Genomic DNA, 27,780 nt, shown 5'->3' on the forward strand with positions numbered 1-27,780 from the left:
TTCTCCAGTGTGTTTCATGCTCTTTATTAGTTTTTTCATTTCACTTACCTTAAGTATTTCAACCTATTTCAAATTTTAATAATGATGAATATGATTAAGATTAGAATTTATTAAGTATTTTAAAGGTCTTTCCTTTCCACACAGATTTAAAATTGAGTTAAGCTTTAAACGAGAAGCCTTGACACTTGGAAATATATATTATTATATATTATATTACTGTAGCAGTGATCCAGTGGGTAAAGCTGTGAGGCAGTGCTAATAATAAAACCAATCCAGATGCCCACCCCTTATTTTCGAAAGAGAAGAGCCCTCTTCTGCCTTAAGAGTGCCTAGTAGAAGCAGAATTCTTAATAATGGCTTGAAGTCAATCGAGTGTTTTGGGGCGCTTCAAGAGGTGGAGCATGGACAAAAACCAGAGTCAGTTCATTTGCTGTACAGGTTTTTTAGGTTTTTACTTTTTTAAAAAGGAAGAATCCTAGGAAGTTTCTCCCAATCAGTATGAAGCAACACACACAAGCACTTAGGGGTCAAAATGCTTATGGAGGTCTGTCCTGCTCAGTTCCTGACAGCTGCTCAGCTCTGCTGGAATGCAGGGCTTTGGAGGGAGAGAGGCACACTGCCCATGGCAGGACACAGCCAGACCCCTGCCCGGTTCTGTGGCACAGCTTCTGCCAGCAAGGGGACAGCAGCGTTCCGTCCAGCAGGACATATGCTCACCATGGCCACCCCAGGACCTGCATCTTGGCACCAAAAGCTCAGATAGGCCCTGAGATGGAGCTAAAGCACAGAGCAACAGCCACAATCTCCACCAGCTCCAACAGCTGTCAGGGCAATAGGCAGTCCACGGTCACTAGCTGGGAGAGCTAGGAAAGATAGGATTGGAGCTGAGAATGGGAAGAGGCAGCCCTGAGCCAGACACAGGTGGAAGGACTGCTGTCCTGGAGGGAACCACCCCAGCTAACACACTCCCAACAAAGCCTCCACAGAGGTGCCATTTGGCTCTCATGGGCACCAGGAGCACAGCCCGGTGATGCTCCTCTGGGAGCAGCTGCCATGTTTGGACCTTTCCACCCCAGGGATGGTGACAGCACTGAAGTCATTACACAGCCCTACAGCACAAGTAAAAACCGGACAACCAGCTGAGGCTCCTCAAATGCGAACCACCCACTGACAAGGGACAGGCACTTCCCGTCCTAACCAACACTCCTGTGAGACAATTTAGACTAAAAGACCTCTAGGCAAAGGCCCTTAAGTGGTTTTTCAAATTTGATTCCTTATGTAGCTCATGATGAAGGACAATATTGCAGTTCTGTGAAATGGAAGTATAAAAAACAGCTAGTCATTTTTTAAACTCCTCCTCTGGGTGTAATACTTTTAAAATCTGTGAGGAAATTTGGCTGAGGAAGGAAAAATTATTAATTCTTAAACTTTTATTTTATATTTAATGCTGCTGTTTAATTGCAAACAGAGAACAGTGTTTCATACTCTCTCTCACTGCTCAAAAAAAGAAATGGGATCTCTCATCTTTTGAGACTGCACTGAAACAAATATCTTCATCTCTACTGCACTTTTATGATGTAGTTTTTCCTTGCTGTCTTATTTCAAAAAAATTGTATTTTTAAAGAAAAGAAAAAAAAGTGGTATATGTATAACACTGTGAAAAAAACACATTAATAACTTTCATTGTGCTTTTCCCCAGTTTAGTAACATTTGCTATTTTATCTTTATTGAATGCACATTAACCAAAGAGATTTTCCAGTATATAGAGAACAATACAGTTCCCATTGTTTCACTGTGGTATTTAGTATATAGGCTGTCAGCACTATGAGTTGATACTGTTTATGGCAAATAACAGAAGAAAGAAAATATAATATGATCAACCAAAAATAACATTAAAATGCAATATCCATCAGGACGTGGTTTCATTGCTCAGGGAAAATGTAAAATTAACTTTTAGTTTAATTTACATACTATTATATTTGGAGTGTGTAACCGACTTCACTGGTCTAATAATATACCAACTATTTGATAAGATCATATTTCAGAAGTAGGGGTTTTTCTTAATACAAGTATCAAAATCATTCAGTGTGTTGGCATTAGTTATGGAAAGTTATTCAGATACAGTATTGGTTCATAAGCTGCAATATTCATATGCTAATATCGTTGAAGATTAATTTTACATGAGGAACTCTTCAGGAACAAACACAGGCCAGTCTGTCCTGCTGAAAAAGTCCCAGCCCAGCTCTCTGATCTCCTTACATGCTACAATTCGCCTCTTAACAAAGTGTTTACCATCTCTGTGTGCCCTTGGCCGTCTGTAAAACTTCATGAATGCACACCTACATACAGCCTCATAAATGCCAGGGGACCATCCAGTTTAACTGAACATTTTTATCTCTTAAAAAAAAAAGATAATTTAATTTGGAACATTCCAAAATTAGAGTTTAAGACCAAGTGAGAACATTCAACTGCAAAAAGTCTGAGAACCTGCAAAACACACAAGGCAAAAAGAAACTATCAGATTAATCTTTGTGAGCCAAATATCTGCTTCTGACAAAAGCACACTTCCCTGAAACGTGACTCCACCTGACTTAGAAGAACTTGAAAGACATCATTTGATGAACTGAAAGTAGAATAAGGCAGTTAATGTTGTTACTAAATCTTTTAGTAACTACTAAGCTGTGCATATGTTTACCACCCAGAGGATGGTCTAGAGGGGAAGCACAGAGAGGCCATGGAGGCACTTCCTACAGTGGCCTGGTGCCACATGGCACTAAGTGACTAAGCTTTCTCCTGCTTCACACCCCACCCATAAACCCATGTCTAGCCACCCAGCTCCTCTCCGGCTAAATGATTACTACTTTGGTATTATGTAATATGTTCTTGTAATCCTTGAAATTATTCTTGGTGCTACACATTTATGAACTTTATCTAAGTATCACTTCCAAAAATAACCAATTTACCTACGCACCATCTGGACGCTCTGTGTTCACCACCTTAACCTTTTGTTATTCTGTGATTCTGCTACAGTCACCAAAACAAGCCAACCTGAGCTATGGCTTCGCAGATTATTTCTCACAGCCTTGGCACTTCAAAATTCCTGCACTCCAGCTGATTACAGGCTGCCAGTTATATTGCCAAAAGTCTCGTAATAAAGAATGAAATGTGTAGTTACAAGGCAGCAGCTCTACAGAGTCATGAATTTTGATTGGTGGATATAATTGCAATTCAGTAGGATTATATACACAATATTACTTGGAAAACAGATAGAGAGAATGCCCTGGGGAGAGAGTATATATCTTAAGTACAGCAATATTAACAAAACCAGTATGAAATAGATTATATGAAAACAAGCTGAAGGCAAAATTAAGCATTATCTGTCAAAAGATAAATATCACATTTCCATACACCAAACCATAAGCAGGAGAAAAAACAAGTGACAATATATAGGGACAAGTGGGGTCTACAGAGCTTGTAGACAAGTGGGATAGCATTTGGACACAGAGAGGTTTTAACAGGTAGCATCACATCAGGTACCTCAGATTCATAGAATCATAGAATGGTTTGGGTTGGAAAGGACCTTAAAGATCATCTAGTTCCAACCACCCTTCCATTATCCCAGGTTGCTTGAAGTCCCATCCAACCTGGTCTTGAATATTTCCAGGGATGGGGCATCCACAACTGCCCTGGGCAATCTGTTCCAGTGCCTCACCACCCTCACAGTAAAGAATTTCTTCCTAATATCTAATCTAAACATATTCTCTTCCCGTTTGAAACCATTCCCCCTTGTCCTATCACTACATGCTCTTGTAAAAAGCACCTCTTCATCTTTCTTGTAGGCTTCAGGCACCAGAAGGCTGCAATTAGGTCACCCTGAAGCCTTCTCTTCTCCAGGCTGAACAATCCCAATTCTCTCAGCCTTTCCTCATAGAAGAGGTGCTCGGTCCCTCTAATCATCTTGGTGGCCTCCTCTGGACTCACTCCAACAAGTCCACGTCTTTCCTGTGCTGGAGACCCCAGGGCTGGATACAGCACTCCAGGTGGGGTCTTACCAGGGCGGAGCAAAGGGGGAGAATCACATCTCTCACCCTGCTGGCCGCGCTGCTTTGGATGCAGCCCAGGACACAGCTGGCCTTCTGGGCTGTGAGCACACATGGCCGGGTCACGCCCAGCCTCCAGGTTATTTTAGTAATCTAAGTCAGATATTCTTTAGAGTCAGCTCCTTCTTTCCAGTCCCCAGCTCCCCCAAGGAATGCTCCTAAATTAAATGGCAAAAGTAGCTTTAACTATGTAATGTAGTACATATAACCTTTCTAAAAGTGCCTGAAGTTCCTGACACAGAACATGATATGCCTACATACTGTAAGGACAAACAGATAAAGATCCTCATTACACAAAACCATTAATGAAGTGCATTAAAAGAAAAGAAAAATCCTACTAATATGGCTTGAGATTTGCCTTTGCTGGATATTTTCTGGATTCAATATTTAATGAATATTTTTACCTGCACCTTCAGTGCGTTTTTGGCATCGATTTAGACAAAAACAATCACATCAGAGTATGTTTTCTCAATAAAAACATGCCTCTCATCTAAACAGTCCTGTTCTGCTAGACAAGGTAATGTTTTATTTCCCTTGCTTAGGGCCAAGAAGCTCTTCAAAAGACCACAAGAGCATAGTGCTTGATGGACAAGGCCATAGATGTTCAAAGCCTGAGTAGTTACCATGCAGTCAAAGGAGACACTGTTCCTCAGCATGATTTCACTTAATTGCTACAGGCCTGGTGAAGTAACGCAGCAGTCAGCCCACAGCCATGGGGCACATTCTGCTTTCCACTGCCAGTCCACCAAATTCATCAATTCAAGTAATCACAGCTTGACCTGACTGCCAAATGCTGCTCTGCACTAGGCTGCAACCAACCCGGATAATGGTACCAGTATTCCAAGGGCTGCTAACTAGTTACTGAGTTCTGTGGGAAAATGGTGTTTAACTAATGTATTTGAGTGTTTGACTTGATGGACTCACTACAAAAAGCAAAGCACAAAATGTGCAATTATATTTATCCATAAAAAGTTTCATTATTTTTCTCCATGTGCTATTGGCTTGCATTATTTGCTCTCATTGCATTATTACCTACAGCAAAGTAGGCAGAACATCAAAACCCTTTACAGTGAATACCACATGCTCTCTTTGCTTGCTGTACTCCTCAGCAGAGGCTATACCAACTCCACAAAAGCTATTTAGGTGGATAAGGTTATTCAGTGTCATTATGCATTGACACTGTTCCATGTACATGAGTCCTACTTGCAGCTTTGAGTTTACAGCTTGCTGGTATTGAGGAAGATGCAAGGGCAAAGGAAAGCAGTGATTTCACATTTATTAAGAAATCACATCCAAGCCTACGTATTTTGTGCAGCTACAGAAAAAAATTTAAAACAGCATGGCATCAAATTTCATCATTTGCCAACTCCTGTGCTAAATGAGACTGCAGTAAAGGGATCAATCAGCACTCACCTTCATCCTTACAGCCTTACCTGTAAGGCATAGCTTTACTCAGTGCATCACTGGGGCAGGATTAAATATCGACTGCAGTCAGTGATATTATTTCCATAGACACCTTTAATGGGTTGTGTGAGACCGGTTGAAGTCTTACATGCGGGCCAAAAACAGAGGTACCCCAGCTTCATATGAATAACCTGCTGCAGCCTGCCTCTCTGTCTTTGGATGAAATATATATCACAAGTGATTCATATTCATGCATGTCTTCAAACAACTGCAACTTGCTCAGACTGAAACCAGCATTCATACCTCCTTAGCGAAGATATGATATGGTCTCTTTCTTTTTTCCCCTTCTCTCTGATGCAACTGATCAAATGAAAGAAGAGTTGAAAGAGAACACATTCCCCATTCTCCTATTACTGGAAAATGCTTTTGTTGGTTTTGATGAAAATTTCACGGAAACATTCACTTTTGTGTAGGAAAGAGGCGCTTTTGTGTAGGAAAGAGAATTGAGATGAAAAAACGATGGTAAAAAGCAATGTTTAAGGAATCATAATAATAATTGTTTATAATAGTAGTCATTACCTAAACATTCTAGTAGCATACTCCTGCACTTTTTTCCTTCCTTTTCTTCCCATAAAACAGCCACAGACTTTCAACAACATGCCAAGATAATATTTAAAACTAAGTTTTCTAGTCAGTTCTACTTCTTGCTCTGTAACCTGAAATAATGGGCTTCATATAAAATCTAGGACAAAAGAGTGACTCAATATTCTCTCCAAAATACATCAAATGAATTGTGCAAAGATATATAGAAAGCCTTTAAAATTATTTTATGTGTTTCCAAAAGCACTAGAAGATAAACTAAGTTCAAAACAAAAACCAAAGAGTAACCCTTTTCTTCACCAATTTCCCTTAAAACTCATTTCATTACGCAGAAATAATTCACTATGAGCCTCTGGCAGCTGGAGCCTGGGGCTGAACTTGCAACCACAGCAATAATTAAACACCCACATGAGAACTGGTACACACTAGGAACACTCAGTGACAGACAGGAAATATCAATTATCCACTGTTGAGGCCCTGCAGAAGTACTTCCCAGCCATCATTTCTTCCCAATGACAAGACCATGTTAATGCCTTGTTTGGCAAATGTAACAGCCCTCTCTGCTGCTTTTTCTGGCAAAGAAGCAAGGCTGCTGCTGAAAACCAGTGGTAAAGTTATTCTCCAATGGAAGTTCTTCGTACAAGGCTCCTCACAGACATTTACAGCCCTTGATTTACTTGCACTATCCAGCAAAAAGTCCAGGAACAAATAGTGAAGATCAATTTCAGGGATGCAAGAGTAAGTGAAGCATAAATTTCTGTTCAGCATAAATTTGATCTTTCAGGGAAAAATATGTAAAACCAAATGACCACATTACCAAGAGGAACTGTGCATAAATTCAAAGACTGTGGAATGAAGAGTGTGAGTGAGGGCTTTAGCGAAAACCACACTCATTAGATGAGAGGTCTAAGAAGATTCTCCTGGCCCACAGTGGGCAGTCCTTTGCTACAACACTCATCAGCCAAGCTGCCTCTATGCAAAACAGGCAGGCTGTTAGTCTATTTGCTCAAACCAGAACAGTGCTTCACAATTGTATCTTCCTGGTAAGAAACTACATCTCACCCTCTAGACTGTTCTTCCATGATCAGTATATTCTCATATCTCTCATGTCAGCATTCTTTTGCTTTAATATCTATCTCCAGCCACTCAGCTTTAACAGGTATTTCTCCCTTGACAACCCAGTAGCATCTCTCCATCTGCTCTGGCTAAAAATTCCACGTTTCTTTATTCCTAATAAATGGTAATTCCAACAACTCATTTCAATCCCAGTCATGCCTCTTCCAGCTGGAAGCCCTTTCTCTGGGAGCAACAGGGGATTGGAGAGCAGGAGTGGGGGAGCAGAACACACATTCCAGAAGATGATCTCAGAATTTTGGAGACCTAGAGTAAGCGTCCCTAACTTTACTGGAAATATACTTCCTTAGACCAACATATCCAGATCTCTTGGGTTACACTCCTAACTGTTACTCCTTACCTGATTTACACTCCTAATTGATTGTAGTGTAGTCAGGAAAAAACAGCATTATTAGACCAGGGAGAGGCTTAATGCTTGAAATGCCCATATATAATGCTTGGCCAAGATCTCCTGTATCACCTTTTCACCAGTGAGCAGCCACCAACAAAAACTGAAACCACAATCAGGAGACAGCAACAATAGTGTGTAAAAATGTTAAGTGTAGGAGTTTCAGTATTGCTACTGAGTAAATAATTAGGACTTAACACAAACAATTTACTTTTAATGAGGTAGAGAAAATACTGAGATTTCATTAGGGAGATAGTAAGTATGCATGAAAAACTATGTATAAGTTTTTCTTCTGCATATGTATTGGGTTAATCTAGGTATTTTTCCATCTTAAAACCTTTTGGCTCCAAGTTCCCACAGATTAATTTATACTTTATCGTAATTTGATCCAAGCTGCTCTTTCAGGTGAAACTATTCAACTATAAACAGACTGACTGAAATAGTAAGATTATACTCAATTGCTTTACCTTTACTGAAATTCATTGACCACATTAGGTATGCAGCTATCAATAAGAGAACTCTTAAATAACCTTATTTCTTATTTAGGGATTTTTTTTTTAAAATAAGAATTGTTTTGTAAATTTTTTCAGGACTGACTGTAATTTCCTGATACCTCCACAAAATTTTAATACTTCAGTAAAAAAAGCATCTCCTACTCGAAAATAAAATTGTTCCCATTCAGACAAAAAATCTAACAGACACAAGTTTCTGTAAATAATTTAATACATATACAATTAAACATTGGCATAAGTGTTCTGTTACTGTCTTATTATACTCGACCTAAATGAGTTTCCACAGGTTATTTTACATTTCTTAGGGGTATTTCCAAGCATAGATTCAAATACTCAACAATCATTTTCAGAAATCTACTATGAATGAAACAGTACATTTATCAAAAAATACTGTTAGGGGAAACCAAAGTTTTTAATTCTGAAACAGTTTGACAACTGTAGAGATTTGTTAACTAGTTGTGACAAAAATACCAGCTTCCCAATGAGTAGGTCTGAACACAGCAGTATGTGAGGGAAATCCTACCTAACATGGGCCTGCTTTAAATACAAATAACAGCATGCAGCTTCCAGATTCTCAATTTTTTTAACTTCCCTGCTGTCCATGTTAAAGATTTCTAAAAGAAAACTAAAAATCTCCTGAGCTATTGGCACAAACACATCATTTACAATCCTCTTTCTAAAGGATGGCTGGCATGTGACACAGCTTTTGGAAGTAATCACTTTGAATCTGACTTTGGGCAGCAATGATCCACTGCTGGACACTGCCATAAAGCTGTTTAGAAGAAGGAGTTTGTGGCTCTTCCAGAGGCATTATGTTGCACTGAGCACAGATACTACATTTTCAGAGGACAGGCTGTCTGAACTCAAAGGGCTGCAACCTAGCAAAAAAAAGTCTTTTCCAAAGTCCAGTGACTCGAAAGGAACGCATGCAGAGTCTGATTGCATTTCTGCTGTACTACAATGAATAACCAAAGCAGAACTTTGCCTTCAGGTCACAGAGACCTCAACTCTGTAAAGAGAAGCAAGCTCCATTCAAACGTGAGAACACGCATCAAGGTGTCCAGAGCCTTTGAAGTAATTATGGGGCTCTGCTGAACTCCGAGTTAAACCATTAACAAATACACTATAACCAGCACTTCCTAAACATACTGCACTAATCACCTTTCTGGTTCCAGGCCAAGTTAAAGAGCTGGATTACAATCTGCACAGAAGCTTAAATGACCTTTGAAACAAGTGAAATTTTCCTTTCTTTAATTAAAAGCACTGGACTGCTCATATAGCTGTATCTTTATCTGGCACCTAAAGAACATCTTCAGTCTCTAGGATATGCATGGATTCTCTAAAACTCCAGGTATCAATTTTAAAAGTGCAGTATTTGTAGTAACCCATTGACAAGAGGAGTAGGAGTGCTGTAATAACAGGCAAAAGCAACAGAATCTCAGAATCACATCGATCAATTTACTGGAGTCAGTTACATCAAATGAAGAACTGCTCCAGAGGTGTATTTAAGGCATCCAGGTGATTGTGTTTCCTCCAAGCACATATTGTACACCTTTAGTTACAAATATGCACAAATGTGCCTGTATATGCAGGGCTGAGATGGGCATATGAATATATATGTACGTAAGGATCCCCTTAAGAGGATAATTAGTGTTTCCCTGTTGCTTCTTGTAGCAAAACATAAGGAAAAGCAGATGTGAACCTGAAGACTCTCTTCCCTTACAGCTCTTTCCCCCTTTCTCCTCTCTAATGCTTATCCAATTGTACGTTTTGATATTTGGCAAAGTCATAACCTAGGGGCCATCACATCTGCTTTCAATCTAAATCAAAATTAACATCTACAGAACATCATCAGCACTCAACAAAAACAAAACCAACTTTTGATAACAGTACGCTAACCACAGTTACCAGTGAATATCTTTGAAGAGAGTCAGGCACACTTTTAATTTGAATAAATTTGCATCCACTATAGAATTCCAGTACTGGAGACTGAGTTCCAAAGCTGCTCAGCTCGACGCAAGTCCACTCAGTCAACTGCTTCTCCTTTGCATCTTTATCAGAATGGTCTATGTTTAAATAAAAGTAGTATTTGGGACACCTGTGAAGTTAGTCCGATTTAAGTTAGTACTAAGAGATAAAAATATCTGAGTATCATAAAAACCCAGTAACAGTCTAATGCTACTGATATAAATACACAGAATTTCATTTTTGGTAGCAACCTTCCATTGGGTACCTTTGGCTACAAAAATAAGTTTCACAGTTCTTCCTTTTTTTTTTTTCATGGAACCAGCAATAAAGCAATTACTATGTCATCCCAGTTTTATAAGCATACACCTGTGCTTCACTGAATCACGATATAATTTCTCTCAAAGAGATTCTTTCAATACTAATGACTTTAGAAATTAAAGAGAATTATAATTTCACCATAAATTATTCAAAATACTAAATACAAATGGCTTCATTAACACTAGACTAGATTTGAGAATGAGTAAAATATTATGCATGGGAAAACAAATATTCCAGTACCCCTAATCTCTGAACTCTGAGCTTAAATTCACAACTCTGCCACAACACCAGCTATTGCACTTTGCCTCAAAACATCTAAGAAAACATTATGTATTTAAAAATCAAGGCCTTCCCCCACAAGTTGTATAAGATTTGAATAAATGACAAGACCAGACATAACGTTCATACAACATATCTTACTCAATTTCTGATACAGGGTACTTCAAAATACTATCTAGATAAAACTACACATGGCATATGCTGCTTCCAAAAGTGACTACAGGACTGGATTCCAAGTATGGGTAGCAATTTCCTATGTGGAGCCTCCTCCATAACTAGCACAGCCACACAGAAGTGATAGAGCTTCCAGCTAGTGCTGGAATTCCTTAGCCAGGCCAAAGGCTGCTCCTTCTTTACAGACCACTTCTACGGATGCTGTACAAACCAGATGGCTGAACACACCTCGTCCTTACATGGACAGAGGATGTCTGGTGACACATGAAGAGTTACACAAGCAAATAAATTCAGGAATTGATTCCGTAACATGAAGTGGGGATGGAGAGGAATTTTAAGTGAGGTGAGCATTATTTATGACAATGAATGATCTAATTAATAATGAACAGTATTATCATAACTGGCAAAGTAGTAGTAATTTGCTAATATTTCAAAGCTAACTTATGCACTGTTAATTTTCAAATACTTCCTCACACTTGCTATAGCTAGAAGTAACATCTCAGAATAGTATTGAGCTTCTGTAAGGAGCTCTTTTTATATCCTCAAAATTTCTACTTTTTGTTGAATTTGTGCGTGCAGACATTTTATTTCTATATTGCCCCAAAGCAAGTATGTTAAAGGCAACAATACCACATTTGATTCCTATCACTTGCATTCTAAAGCTAGTTATTTGCCATTAAGAAGAAATTAACTTGTAATTCCTATTTGTTTATTTTTAGCAAAACTGCATGAACATTTTTCACCAAAAAATCACCCAGGAGATGCAAAAATGAAAAACCTAAACACATCAAAAACACATTCTAAAATACTTATTGAAGGCTTTTCGTGGAGTACAAAAAGGCCAAGGGACAGCTCAGGGCTTTGGAAACTGTAAGGGAAAGGATTATAAATCTAAGCAAAGCAACAAGAAAATCAAACTGGTTTAATAAAAATTTAAATTTTAAAATTAGTGTGTTAGAATGCCCTCATTTGTGTCCTTAGTTACAGCTATCTCAAGAAGGACCTGATTTTCAAAGAATTGTAAGATCACAACTATTGTAAATCTGGTTCAGTCAGATATCTCAATCTGCCCACCACATTTCAAATTAGACTATGAAAAATTCAAACAACTAATGGGAAAAAAAATATGGGTCAAAATACCCTGAAACAGTGATAACTCAAAGAATGCATCTAACTCAGTGCATACAATTGGTTCTACATGTTTCATTCCAGATCTATTTACTTCCAAAAACACCTCTCCAAACTTGTGCCATAAATACTGAAACACAAATGATCCCTATTATGTCATGTAATCACCACCACAACAGAATTAATGGCTCCCCAATAGTAAACCTAGAATGAGCCAAGGCAATCAGCTGCACAGGACGCTGGTTACACGTGAGATTACTGCTTTGAGGAAGCTTGTTTCTAGATGGAAAGCAAGTATTCCTCAGTATTTCGTACAGACACCAGATATTTGGTACTCTGCCTCCACAGAAAATTAGGATAAAGTGAACCTTGTGAGATCAGTTATTGCATAGTAAACACAGACTATTTTTTTCTACAGAGCAAACTATGGGCTTCTCCCATGTCTGCTGACTGAGGGACAAGAAGTATGGTATTAAGGGCAAATTTTTCCCCGTGCCTACTCTGTGCTCTTTTTCCCCTACTCCCCTTCCAGTTTGAAACAGTTTTCTTACTTCTGCTATGAAAGATGATGCTTTGTGTTCTCACCAGAGTGACAGTAAAATTCACAGATTTATAGAGAGATACCCATTTTTTTTCTATTTTTTATGTTGACATTTGTATATATACCCATTGTAATGACTGCTCAGCGAAAAGACAATACAAAACAATCAGTTTTGATAGGAATAGATTCTTCCCTATATACCTTTTTTTTTCTCTAGTGTTTCATTCTTTCTCATATACTGCTGTCTACAAGCCAGGAATCCCAGCCAACATATATCCAGAGACTATATATGTTAGACTAGACTGCTGTTTTCTTCTGAGTCATTCTACATGGAGTACGCAGTGCACTGAAGTAGATTCAACATATGCAACACTAACTACAACTCATTTTAATTAAGAGCCTAAACAGTAAAGTTTCTCCTCTGGATTCAGCTATTTCTGTTCTACAACTAAGGGGAAATTCAATCTACAGTAAAAAATGAAACAAACCAAAACAAAAACCCCAAACCAACCAACCAACCAAAAAACCCCCAAAACAAAAAAAGAACCCCCAAACAAACAAACAAATGAACTAACCAAACAAACAAAAAAAGGAGATATGTAGTGACTAGAAAGACCCCAAGTCATGTAGCTAGATTATAAAAGAAACAAACCAACCAATCAAGCAAACAGCACATACGCACAGAATCTCTTACCCTAAAGCACAAGATCTGAGAGACTCCCTTCCATGCTTCACCCCTCACAGATGGAAGATTTTTATAATTATATTATAAATAACAGTTTTACTCATTTGAGAAATTCTCATGGTATTTCAATACAACCCATGTAACAATCCAAATAATTTTTAAATACACAATACATTCTCTAAACATAAAGTTTAGGAAGCATTTGAAGAAGTGGGAACTAGGCAAAGACAGGTTCTCCCCCAAATTTCCAAATATCCCACTCATTATAAATCATTTCACATGTAAGATTGAGGAGAGATCATTGTAAATTAACAGCTGTTTGATTAGTTTAGTACCTAATCATACTTCTACAACTAGAATGGATGGAAACAGAAGTGATGGCTACTGGAATGTACCCACAAGTTATCTAGCATTCAGATTTGAAGATCTGATCAGACACTTCTGGAAACGTGACAGATGTCATGAGATTATTTGGTCCTGTTACCCCCACTTCAGTTTATCCATTATTTATATAATGAAGTTTATCCAGAAAGCATTGCAGTGTAATCCTCGTGACACTTTACAAGTACACCTATCCTTCTCTGTACTTGCAGAAATGAAAGAAAAATTGATTAAACTTCTGATGGTAACAGCTCTTTAATCTCTCAGGAGCTGTCATACTCAGTGATGCTAAGTCTGGAGAATCAACTGAGTGCCTTCAAACAAGCATTGCACCCTGTGAACTCCACAACATCCAAAGGAAAAGGGGTTTTCATAATTTTTTTTAAGTGGGTAACTTTAGCACCCACAAGCTAAAAAGCTTGATTTGCCTTTCATAATTGCCAATCAGGATATAAATATTCCAACAAAAGCAGGTATTTTTAAATTTAGTATTGGGGGAGCTGAGTGAGGAAGACTTATCCCCACCCTTGAAAAACACCAGATAGAAAGGAAACTCACTAAACTATTAATGTAACTCACTAGCATTTAGACATTTTCATCATTCATAAAGTACTCAACCTCACACTATTATAGGCTTCTAAGGACAACCAAGAGGGTGAGTTGTAAGAGAGAGAAGTAGATGGCTTCAATTCCTAGAAAGCATTTCACTGGAGTAGCCTCACCCTTTGGGCAAGGTGATACTGAAAAACGGGATGAAGGGAGGATTTGTTTTTACACAGCCTATATCTCAAGGAGGCTTCCTATACTGCCACAGGAAGGGTTTGTCTCCTGTCTGCCAATCTCTCCCAGTGGATCAGTAGAAGCTGGGCCCATGGCAGTGCTCACTAGAAGGCAGCCCTGGTTCCACAGCCCTGTGGTGCAGTGATGCTTTCTGCAGTCTGCAGATGAGCTTCACCAAGCCTGAACATGAGGCAGCTCCTAACAATTTCATCATTACTTTCCTACTCATTCACAGAAGTGTGGTTTCTTTCCAAGCTGTAGTTTATGACTAAAGTTCAGCTTCAATTCTGTTTTCCAAACAAATATACTCAGGCCTCCATAAAAATAGAAGATGGAAAGTTTAAAACTCAACTTTATAATAAGCTATGGAAGTTACTATTGAAGCAGATCTTTGTGACAGGAACAATGAATATTTGAAAAGCTTACTTTTTGACCCAGGCATCTGCCTCATTCCTCCTTCATACCCTACCTCTTCCTTCTGCTCGCTGTTTTTACAGAGGCTTTAAGGAATGTAACTGAAGTGACTTAAACTATTGATCAACCCTTCTCAATGAATATAGTTAACAGCAACAAATCGTAAATTGTTAGTATCTGAAAGGAAAAAAGGTGCTTCCCAAGGAATAGATTTCCTTTATGTTGGAGTTATAGTTGCAGTGTTCTGTCTATAGGAGAACCACTTCAATGCACGGTAATCTCCTCAATGCTGTAGAGCCATTAGCTATGCCTGAGTACATCAATAACTGCTATTCTAATTGATGAAAAGCTAAATTTCCACGTAACCCAAAATCAGAAATCTTTCTGCAGAAGAAAAACAAATCATTAATTTTCTGATCATTAGAGAAGTCAACCTATTTCTCAGGAAGTGACCCTGAAGGACAAAGAGCAGATAAAGCTGCTGGTATTATGACTTTTTAATCAAATGCCAGTTTAGAGAGTTTCACCTGAGCATGAATTTTGAACCATTTCACTGAAATGCACAACTCATTTACCAAAAAAATCTCAGATTTATAACTGTGGTTTCAACAAGACCTATATCAAAGAGAAGGAAGGAAGGAAGGACGGAAGGAAGGAAGGACGGAAGGAAGAAAGGAAGGCTTATTTTCACTATGACTCCAGCTTTGCAATTTAAGATGGCTTTTGGGGATATTTAATATACACAGAAAGTGATTTTCCCTTTACAACTCTCAATAGTTTTCTCCCTTCTGTATTTCTGCTCTTGGTGAGCTTGGAGTGATACTTAGACAATTCAGATCAAATGTTAACCAAAGAGCTAACAATTTGCAAAAAGAGGGCTTAATTTCATTACCAGAAAAAAAATCTGTCAGGGACATGCACTTCAGTCAGACGAGAAATGGAAAAAACTAAATGGAAAAGAATTTGTGGGCCCCAGTTACATGGGCTGCTCTGTCCCCAGAAAAAGTGAGCTGCAGTGCAGTTCAGAGGTGTCACACTCTTATTGCCTTAGTCTATCTTAAAAGTACACCTTTCAAGCCATCCCTTAAAGGTTATTTTTGCATTTTAATGTCTCTTGCATGTAATTTCATGCTACCCAAATCACAGCTTACATGGTTTTTAGTTTATTTCTTATGTACTCCAAGTCTTCTAAGTCACTTCCAATGAATTTAAATGGCACGTATTTTCATGCACTTATAGTAATATTAAATTATCTCCTTTTTAGAAGGGCAAACAGTCAACCTGCATGTGTGATATTCGGCTGTCTTGGCAGCACTGTACCTTGTTGCAGTGGACAGTACCTGTCACTAAACATCCAAGCAGAAGTGGTAAGAGGAGGAACATTACCATATTGCTACACCTCCTGACAACCTTCCATGACATCAAAGAATCATAGAATCTTTAAGGTTGGAAAAGACCACCAAAGTCATCGACTCCAACCTGTGACCAATCACCACTTTGTCAACTAAAGCACAGCACTGAGTGCCACATCCAATTGTTTCTTGAACACCTCCAGGGATGGTGACTCCACCACCTCCCTGGGCAGCCTCCTGTCCAATGCCTGCCAACAATACGTTACTTCTGAGGAATTTGCATTCTTATGGGAATTTACTCATTAATCTGTTTCATCTATTGTGAACACAAACTCTGTGACCAACAGTGGAGTGCAATTTTCTACATACAGTTTTGTCTGAACATTAATTTGGTCAGTTTCCCAGCTAAGCAATACTAGCGAGTTCATGTGTGTTGGGAGAAGAAAGCAACATCTCTGTGGATGGCAAAAGCTTCTTTTTCACGCAGCCTTTAATTGTGGGCCATTCAGTCTGCTGGGCAGGGAGCTCTTGCTAGGTAACCACTTTCATTTATCTTTTTTTATCCAGTCTCATGAGAAGGCAAGGTGCATTATCAAAACAAATTATCCATCACAACTGAGATTGGACAAGGTATTAAGAAAAGAAATGTCACTCTGATCACTGGGCTTACACACTCCTAAATTGATTAAATATGTAATGAATATTTTCCTAGTGTGTGACAAATGAAAGACGATGACAGACTTAAAGAAGGTTGCATACTGCCAGAGCAGCCAAGTAACATTTTGTTTTTAGACAATTCTAACTGTTTAACATTAAAAGAAATTATAGGCAGGCATACAAATAATAAAAATGCAACTCTGAGACACATTTAATAAGCTACGCTCCTCAATATATTACTTGGGAAATGAATGGCACAGCAGATGAACAGTGTATTTTACTCAACAGCAATACAAAGTCTTTTTTATAAAGAACGGCAACATACACTGGAACCTGTTACCATCAGTTCCAAGTTACTGAATTATGATATCTTTAATGTGCTGTGTGGCATGAACACAAACATGTGGGAAGTCCAGAGTTTCAATTTTTTCCTCTGGAAGAAATTACAGGAGAAACTTTCTGATGACTGTGTAACTTCACCTGACCTGTTCATAAGTTTGCAAAGGGGTATACAGAGTGATATTTGGTGTTTAATTGTGCATTAATGAAATTAGGTCACACACCATTAATTTAATTAATGAATATTTCTTCAAATAAGCTTCCTGCCGTCTTTCCAAATTTTAATTTAGAACATTATTCTGCATATTGGCAGAAGAAGTGAGCTTAGTTGTGTAATCATCCTTCACAGCTAATGATGTCACCAAAATATCACATCCTTGTGATCACATCTCCCTCTTTTAGGTAGACCATAAGTGACAAAAAACCCTGTCCAGTCATGTTCTTAACTTTCTTTTAAAGGCATTTTAGAACCTGCTGCTCCAGGGACTAATCTGAAAGAGCACAGAAACTTCATCTGTTTTTTACTTCTCATGTGAAAGCCATATTCCCCTGGCTGCTACAAGATACAAGGAGTGAGTCAGGATGATGCTGAAAGCAAGAAGGAGAAATAAAATACTGTGAGAGAAAGACTTCTCTCCTACAGTCTTGCCTTCCAATTTAATATGGGTATTTCACATACTGGGGAAAAAAAGAGTGACTTCACACTTTCCTGCATGCCACTCTCACAACAGCTGCCTACCTGGGGTCACATCCCCGCCGCAGGCATCTCACAGACCATTGCTTCTCTACAGCAGGGCAGAAGGTGAAGGGGCAAAGAGCACCAAGGCACAGGATCCATCTGGGCTGACACAAATACAGCCAGGAGCCTAACAACTTGACTCACTAGCAATTAAACTAATTAAGGCCGACTTTTCAATGCTTTGTGGCCTGTCTTCATGCCTCCCTGCCCCACTATACCTGTCTCTCCATAATTCTGACATCCCTGTCCCACACCTTCTGTCTTGACACCACCCTTTTCCTAATGCCTCCTCAAAACACATTCCCTTCTACCAAATGTGAGAGGAACCAGTCAGTGGTTCTCAACATGCAGACATGGTAACACTAACAGCATTATTAGAAAGAGAAAATAATTATACCAACCCCAAGCTGACATATTCCTAAAAATAATTTTATTTTTTTTAGTCCCCTTTTTAAGTTCAGCGAAGCAAAAGAAAAAAAAAATTAGAAGCCCGCCTTACCAGTACGTTAGTGTCACACAAAGGAAAACATCTGCATTGATGGCTTGGGCCAAAAACAATGGATTATAAAAAGCCTGAGACATTTGGAAGCTCAAACTACTTCCTAAATATCCTCTCCAAGTTAAGCACCCTACTGGCTTCCTGTTCTCCAAACATACTGTGCTGTCTACACATTTATCAATCTCTCATATCAGTGCTTTTTACTATGCAGTGTTCTGCAGTATGGCCTTCCTGAATTCAATGACAGTCTTTTCACATCCAAGCAATCTCTCTGATACCAGGCATGCAATGAATCAAGCTGAACCACAAACAGTGACCTCTCACCTCTCCATTTGACTGTTTGTCCTTACACAGGGAGCACTCCTGAATTCTGACAAGCGGTGCAGAAATGGGAATTGCTACCATAACATCTAATGGAAATTTCAAGGGCATCAGATTCCAGCTTTGGCAGAGGAAATTCCAGTATAAATGCAGGAACACCAGAAGCAGATAGCTTCTGCTGGAAACATACATACACTCTTTAATTAATAACCTTATATTTAATACTAAAAAAAAAAAATTAAAAAAAAAAAAAAATAAAATCCATGTATCACACAGAAACATACAAAAATAGTCTGGGAAGAAATCAATACACATCTCACACATAGCAACATCATAACAACCCAAGAGGACAAACAGGAGAACTTAAGAGGACGCAAAGGCAACAGAAGGAAGAAAGTACCACTAGGGCGGTATTTTGTAGGAAAAAGACCTTGTTGAATTTCCAATTTTTGAGGAAGAGAAAAAAGCATCTTGTGCTCTTCTAAGTAGAACATCTGCCTGCTTCAACACTTTCAAATACTAATATACATCTTGTACAGGCAATAATTTTAGAGATAATGTATCTTTTAATTAAAAGTGAAATTTTTTAAAAAATGGGCGACTGATACCCTGCCGCATCTGTGGAGTTCCATAAATTTATCTTCCAAAATCTTATCTTTTTTTACATCAACATATTGATTAAAAAATCTAATGTCTATATATGTTTATTTCTTCTTGTAAAGAATCTAGTCCCAACTGATTGACTATTTATTTCTCAAATACCACTGAATATTTTGAGTTCATGTCAGCTGTATCAGGTTTATAGGGTTTGGGACTTTGCTTTTCTCCTCCACATTTTTTTTTTCCACTAATTAAACTTCAAAGTAACTAAAACTGTTTTCCGTGCTGAAGTATTACAATGACAATATCATTGACTACTCTTCATTTAGAGCTATGTCCATCATGAACAGCAATTGAAAGATCAGTCCTGCACAGAGTAGACCATCTCCTGAGCCCTGAAATGCAGAGTAAGGAATTCCTTAGCAGTACCTGTTACTTCCGTGTAGGCAAACACCTGAAACTAACACACAGCTACTGTTACTGCATTTGGGACTAAATACAATTTACGCTCAACATATGCCTCCTCTTTGCTATCAATTCTTTAGATAAGAGCTTATTTATATAGCTGCTGCTGACTTGGAATCAACAGGAAGCATTAAGGCTTTACATGAGCATATGTATATTTTATTTTTCCAAAGCAATTGTCATTAGTTGTGCGGTTACACTACCCATACTGCAGCTTCTTTGAACAATACCTTCTCCACCCACTAAACACTTCTTCCCAGATGTCTTTTAGCATTTCAAACTGTCCAACAGCAGATTCCTTCAATAAAGATAATTTCTTTTGCTTTCTTTTCCCCTCCAAAAAAATAAATAGGTGTTTCACAAAATCAAATCACATTCTAGTGGAGAGGCTATGGAGAACAGGAGCAGGTTACCAGAGATCTCACAGCCACTGAGGAGAGTGAAAAAGCCTGGACAGTGACAGAAAGAGCTCTCAGCTTTAAACACCAAATGGAAAGGTTTAGAAGATTTTTTCCTCTGTTCAGGATGAGCTAGAGATAAGGAAACTCAGTAAGATTTATTCTCCAGCACAATTAGCAACTCTTCTAGGCTACACAGAATCTTCCAACAAGACAACAAAAAGCAGCCTCATCCTTCCCCTGCACATTGCTTTGGCTGCCTTTGTGTAGGAGAAGCAAGCACTGGATTAACATTAACATATGCCAGTTTCTGCATGTGGGAGAAATAATTTGTCCTTTCCATGAGATGTTGTCTCAACTCTGGACAGCAATGGGTGGGTGTGTGTCAGGGAATTCACAGTAAGCATTGCATCTGACCATAAAATGGCACATGCCTTGTTTCTGGTGTATGACGGTCTTTAGACAAAAATTAATTAAAATAAACTTATCCCTCACTATCAAACTGGTTTTTAAAGAACATGATCAGACCTGCATACTGCTAACTTGGTCAGAGACCAGTACTGCTCAAAGAACCGAACTATAAACGGTTTTGCTGAAAATTCAGTCAGTCTCCAAGAAAAAAAAATTGAAATAAAAAAGATTCATCCACAGACAAAAATTAATAATTAAGAAATCAGCAGAGATTAACATACACACACAGAAGATAGCTACCAAGTCAAACAGAATGGTCTTATAAAAAGCAAAACAAAACAAAAAAAAAAAAAAAAAAACCAAACCCTCAGCCTCCTCTTTCCCCAAAAGCAGTTATTATTTTAGGATGCAAAAATTACTCCTTTTTTTTTTCTTTTTTTTTTTTTTTAAAATAAAGAAAAAACCTCAGGCACAAGGTAGAATTTCTGGTTGACAAGGCAAGCCTACATTTGCAATCAAGAGGTGAGCATGACTCCTCAGGCTCACAGTCCACTCATCTTCACGAGTTTCATAAAGTGTGAGCATCAGCTACCTATCAACAAAATTACTCTGAGTTGACACACCAGAATGTATTTCTTACTTCTGTAGTTCAGCCAAAGAAAACTAGATTACTCCAAAGGTGACAAAACAGATAGGTTTTTCTGTTCTCCGAGGACAGAGATGAACTTCACTAACTGAGCCGCTGAGGACTTCTGCAGCACACAGAGATCTGCTTTTCACATTCTCCTACACAGAGGAAAAGTCACCACTCAAATAATTACCAGCAATATGAGTAAAAAAGACTTACTTTTGTGTAAGGTCAGATCCAATATGCTGCTATTCCTTAACTGAGCAATACAGTAAGTCCTCATACAGGTGACCAGTTCATGGGACATCATTTGAGTTTCAGAGAAACAAAGGACAATTCTGTTACTCCCAGCTCAGTCTGCCTTTCCTTTTTGTTTAACAGGCAAATTGCATTATTATTGTTAGTAGTATGTAATCACACATCTCATAAATGTTCTTACTAAGGTAAGATATGACATTAAAGTACAGGACAGTGACCAATTTGACATTAAATGGGACAGTTCACCTCACCTCAGCTAAAGACTATCTTCAAATAGTCAGTAGCCTTTAAAGAATACCTGATTGCTAACACATGCTGATTTTTATTTGGGGGATGGGTATCCACTGCTTACTGCTCTTGGAAAGCTCCCACTGAACTGCCACAGCTATATTAGAGGAGAATACTGGCACTCGACTTAAAATGGAGAGGTATCTTGTGATTAAATGCTGCATCCAAATCACATGTCAGCTTTTTCTTTTTTAAAACCATGATACAAACTGAAGCTGATATTTTCCTTGCAATGATAAACATCACAGAAGCATATTCATCCCCATTACTTAACAACAGAACCTATAAACTCCTGCTGATTTCTTTATCCGTTTCTAAAGCACAGTTTAAAATCCTACACTGCAGATAAGGGTACACTGCTCACAAGATTAAAGTCAAGGTCACATATTGCACATACGCTGCTGCCTGTGAAACAGCGATCTGTTTCACAGACTCCACATGTATTTTTAGAAAGGGCTGCTCTAGTCATCAGCTAACAGCCTTTGAATTACAGAAGTGAAGATAAACTTTGGCTTAAAAGGGAAAATATAAGGTTTCTGTGCCAAAACAGACAGACCCCTGCTGATTTAAGGAAGCAAAGTAGTTCTTTTTATCTCTTCACAAAACCTGAAAGGGAAATCCCCAACACACTGAGTATGAACCTTACTTTCCTTCTGATGGAGCTAAGAGTGAAACTCCCCAAGACTTTGATACAACCACAGGTGGACCACCTTTGAAAAGTCCTGGCTTCGCAGTATGCCTGGTAGCTGGTGCTCCCTCCAGACATCTGTTGCACCTTCTGCTCAACAGGCACCTGTGCAACCACTCATACTAAAGCTACAACAGAAGAACCAGCACCATGTAAGCAATGGTCTGTAACACAGAAAAGATTTCTGCCTTCCCCAGGATCCACCATTTGCACACGATGTCCTTAGTGGATGCCACAAAATATAGTAATCAGGAAAAAGTGAATATATTGATATGCAATAATAATTATCACATGATGCTCATAAAAAAATTACACTTCCAAAATCAAACATTAGGCTTAAATCACAGGTATCTAGACAGGGACTCCAAAATTTCTGTTCACATAAAAAGTGAGCAGCAAAATCTGAATTTTTACCAGTTTTAATGATGGAAAGATCTTTAAGGCATGCCCCAAATAAACAGAGCACAGGCTGAGAGAGTTGGGGCTGTTCAGCTTGGGGAAGAGAAGACTCCAGGGAGACCTTGTAGCACCTTCCAGTACCTAAAGGGGGCTTACAGGAGAGCTGGAGATGGCATCTACTGATTGGACAAAGGCATGTACTCATAGAACAAGGGGGAATGGCTTCCAACTGGAAGAAAGTAGGTTCAGATTACATATTTGTGAGAAATTCTTTACTATAAGGCTAGTGAGGTACTGAAACAGGTTGCCTAGAGAGGTTGTGGACTCCCCATTCCTGGAGGTGTTCAGGGCCAGCCTGGATGGGGCTTTGAGTGACCTGGTCGAGTGGAAGGTGTCCCTGTCCACAGCAGGGGGGTTGGAACTAGATGATCTTTAAGGTCCCTTCCAACCCAAACGATTCTATGATTCTGTGATTCCTGTTAACTCCCTAAAATAGCACTCCTTCTTTTTGCCCAGTGGAACTAGTTAAGATTGCTCTTTACGAGAAGGGATAAAACTGCAGCAGCTTTGTGCAGTAGGGAGACACATAGCAGAGATCAACCCCATGGACAGGTACAAGTTCCTTATGGTGAATCACTGTTTGTACAATCAGGACTTACCCAGAGAGCTGATCCAAGGCCACCAGAGATGTAAAACTTCTACGTCATCCTGCAACATGCCATGTTCTGGCAGGCCACTGAAAATGCTTCATCAGCTAAATGCTAATTTTTTGTAAGTCACTTGGAGAAGGTTCCTTTATTTACTATTGCTGCCACCAACCTGTACATTAGCCTGTACATTTTCTTTGCCTTCTTTCCGCAAGGCAACAAAATTGAGAGCTTTAAAAGACTTTTTATTATCTCAACATCAGTGTGTTGAGACCATCAGCATGTGGGGATACATGGCTAAATAAAAGGAGACCAAGAAATAAGTAAAAGCAATGTGCTTCTCATCCATACTGCTCCGCTATCAGCCAGTTCCTGGAGTCTGTCCTGGACTAGTCCAATTAGTCAGCTAAAGAGAGACATGTTAGGCAGGGGACACTTAGCCTAGGAATCTGTCGGGCACCTTTCTTTTGGCACTGCTGATATCACTTGAAGGCACAAGTTCTTGAGCACAGAAGATGTCACTGTTTTTCAGACAAGGAGTTCCAGACAGGACACCATGTGCATGTACAGCAATCACTTAAGGGATACTGAGTTTCCTCACAGAAGTGACAAACTTTCAAGGCGAATGCATGACAATTCGTGAATTGGATAACATGTTAAAGTTCCAAAGGGGAAATGAAAGGGCAGAAGGAATTTGCAACCTAGGTCACCTTACCATAGACGATTATGTGATTTCAATTAGCTAACATTATTGAAGATTCTATTTTAAAGCCTGTATTTTTTTTTTTTTCTGGAAATATTCTAAATTATCTACATCTTACTTTAGCAGGCTGCACAGCTCAGAAGGCTACATTAGGAAAAACATTTTCAAATGGAGGAAAATTCCTAATGCTCTGTCTTTGCAGTAACCTCCCTTTGGGAACCAGACTAATCCACCAAACATCATTCATTAGCAGATACACTTTATTTCAAAACTGGGGAACCTCTGAGAAATGAGCCTAATTCTCGGGAGTTTTGAAAACTCATCTGCTTAAAGGCCTAAACAATGTTTCAGTTACAAAACAGCCACTTTTCCAAAATTTAAGCCTGAATTTCGGACAAGCAACTTCTTGTGTTCAAGCTTTTACTGATGCAAATACTGTATCTAGTATCAGACTGTGACATTGACTGACTGAATCTCAAAGTTCTTCAAAGTGTTGCCTAAGTTTTTTTCATATTCATTTAGAGACAAAGTATAACTCCATTCTAACTAAACACCTGTGTGTGAGAAAGCCTGCTCTTGTATTCAATCACCAAAATTCAGAGAAATTACAAAACAGAAAAGAGCAGTAACATGAAACTCTCAAGAGTGGCCTAAGTAACAGTTTGAGGGCATCCAAATTGATGTCATTTACTCCACTCTCTACCTGGGTCTTTTTGCCCTAAGAATTTTGAAGTGCCAATATCACAGGCATTGATATTTCTTTAAACAAAACAAGTTGCTGTCATATAACCATCACGATTAGATTTGAAGTAGCATGCACAAGGATGGTTAATGCTGGGGGATGGGAAAACCTACATAACCTGCAAAAGTATTTCACAAACACTCGTCTAACTACAAACTTTCACTAGAATGGGCTGGTTTACTATTATAATGTCTCTCCTTTCTCTCCCATCCCCCTTCTTAAAATCCATATCGAAATCCTGTTACTGAATCCACAGCACCTCTGAGGTATTTGTGTCGGAGGGAGGAGAAGGAGAGCTGCCTCTCGTCTCCCCACGGAGCCGCAGAAAAAACTGCAGTCCCCTGAGCCCAGCGCCTTCTCCCGGCGTTCCCGTCCCCGCCCCTGCCGCCGCTCCCTCGTACGGGAGACTTCCCGCCCGGGGCCGAATCGAGCTGGGAATGGTCCGGGCCTCCCCCGCCCCCGGCCCGCCCCCCGCAGCCTCGCCCGGCCCTCAGGGTGCCCGCGGTACCTCGGAGCCGGGGGAACTCGCGGTCCCGCAGCGCGCTGAGCCCGTCCCCGTGCCCGTAGCCGTACTCGCAGCCGGCGGGGCGGGCGGCGCGGAAGGCGCGGAAGGAGAGCGGCTCCCCGGCCATGCCGGCTGGAAGGGCCCGGCGCGGAGAGCGGCGCGGCTCCCGCGGCAGCGGAGCCTCCCCGGCCGCCGCGCTCTGGGCCCGCTCGGCCCAGCCCGGCCCGGCCCGGCCCGGCTGCTCCGCCCGCCTCCCGCCCCGCCTGCCCGACCTGCGCCGGGGGCGGCGGCGGCCCCGGGGCGGGTCCGGCCGCGGCTGAGCCGGGCAGTGGGGCCGGCACGGGGAGGCGTTTCCCGTAAGGAAGAAGTTACCCGAAGCACCCGGAGATCGGTTTGGAGATAGCAGTAACAAGTGTGTCTCTGCTCACATACCCTCCTATTGGGACATGCTGTTTATAATACTTCATGGGAATCTCTCTCCCCTAAAATTTTCCAATTCAAGCCCAGATTTTCTTCAATCCCTGTGCCATTGCTGCTAATAGCGGAGGTCACTGTCCCACGCCTTGCATTTGGTGTACGATACTCCTGCAGCACGCCGAGCCAGCTCTCAGGGCCATAGATGCTGTGTGCGCAGTGCTGAGTACCACGGCCCACAGCCACAGGAGTGGTACGGGCTGGTCATCAGGGGCAGAGAGAACAGGCATGTTCTCCCGTGTAAAAGCCATTCCTGTAAAAGCCTTTGCTTTGTCAGATAAACTATAATCATACAAATAAACCAAAAAAGTCATAGTTAAAGGAATGTGTTTGTTGTGGGTTTTTTGTTTCCTTTTGTTGTTGTTTTGTTGGTTTGATTTTTTTTTTTTTGGGGGGGGTTGTTGTGTTATTTTCATATTAATTTTTTTTCTGACATTCTCCTTGCAGTGAATTTTTCTACTTACAGCTATGCAATCTGCAGAGCATTAAATGACCTCCAATATTAGTCCAATACTAAAATAAAACTGCACACGTTAGGATGGACTTATATTCGAAAACTGATAAGGCAGACTCTCATTAGATTGTTTGAAATGCTACTAGTGGGATGTCAGTGAAATGGGAAACTACAAAGAACTTCAGCCCAAACTGAACTGTAAAGATTTTCACTTACAAAATGGTACTGAAATAAAGCCATGTAGAAAATCATAACATAAGCCCGATGTGAAGTATAGCATGCTAATGTGCTCCCTGCTTTATATATTAGGAAATTTTGCCTAATTTAAACACATAGCCCTGGATTCAGGGCATATATTTCTGTAACACTATAAAAGTGTATCTGTCCCTGACTCTGTATTAATGATTGGGACAGGTATATAGGACATGACATCCCCAGGTGAAATAGTACCTCTTTTGGCCAGCCAATGATTTTACCAAAACCAATTGCCAAATGAGTCATACCTTAAACATTTCCTTCCAGATGAACAAAACACTGCTGACAAAAAAAAAAAAGAACAGTTGCTATCAAGTGGAGGAATGTTCTTGGTTGATCTCTTGAAGTCACTTAAAAAAAAAAAAAAAAACAAACCCACAGCCAAACAAGAACCCTGCACCAAATACCTTTTTAAAATTATTTTAACAGCTTATGCATTGTGATTTAGGAGATCCTATGCCCTCACTATGAGTTCTTTTTTACTGAAGGTATATGTAGAAAATATCTGCTATGGATTTTCCTTCATATTTCTAGCTTCCTGTTACTAATTTACAGAGCAATTTATTTATATTGATCACTATACATAGTTCCCTAACCATTTTTATATATTATTTATGTCAAGTAGTTTTTTTCAATTTCTTATTGAAACAAGACTAGTTTTCCCCATGAAAACAGATGACAGAATGCAGCTTTCTTATCTTACAATAAATGCATCTTGAAGACCTAATTTCCTTTCACATTTTTGTATAAAATATGGTCCCTCATAATTGATTTCTGTCTCTTTTTTTCCTCCTGATTTTTGAAGATTAGCCCTTTGGAAGCAACATATACATGGAGACAGTACTAACTGGGAATGTGCTCTGTTTGCACATTGTATGTAGCCTGGTGATGATCACTGATTACTGGTGATCTACTGGTTTACAATAAAGAGCTTAGTTAATCCATCATAAAGGCTGGCCAGAATCTTTAGATAATAAGAGGTGTTAAGGTCACTCGGTGTCAGTATAGAAGTTTTTGTGTTTGAAAATCAGTATAACTTCTAAAAAACTATCTAGGCTTTACTCTTAACTCTGTTTCTGAGGTAAAAGCTGGAGATTTCATGGAGTTCCGACATGAAGCGACAACTTCCAGTTCTGAACCCTGTCATGCCCA

The 27,780-nt window shown here is 39.5% G+C and overlaps 1 protein-coding gene across 4 annotated transcripts in view; it reads right to left on the bottom strand.

Moving 5' to 3' along the window:
• Positions 1-25,664, bottom strand: part of MOCOS (molybdenum cofactor sulfurase) — a 213,961-nt gene extending 188,297 nt beyond the window's left edge. For all 4 annotated transcript variants that reach the window (XR_007200437.1, XR_007200438.1, XR_007200436.1 and 1 more), the window contains exon 1: positions 25,449-25,664. Coding sequence is in view for 1 of the 4 variants with exons in the window: in XM_048289500.1 (XP_048145457.1) it covers positions 25,449-25,572 (124 nt within the window). In the remaining 3 variants the exon portion in view is untranslated. The remainder of the gene's footprint in view (positions 1-25,448) is intronic.
• Positions 25,665-27,780: the final 2,116 nt, after the last annotated feature.

This window comes from Corvus hawaiiensis, chromosome 30, assembly GCF_020740725.1.
Source record: "Corvus hawaiiensis isolate bCorHaw1 chromosome 30, bCorHaw1.pri.cur, whole genome shotgun sequence".
NCBI lineage: Eukaryota > Metazoa > Chordata > Aves > Passeriformes > Corvidae > Corvus > Corvus hawaiiensis.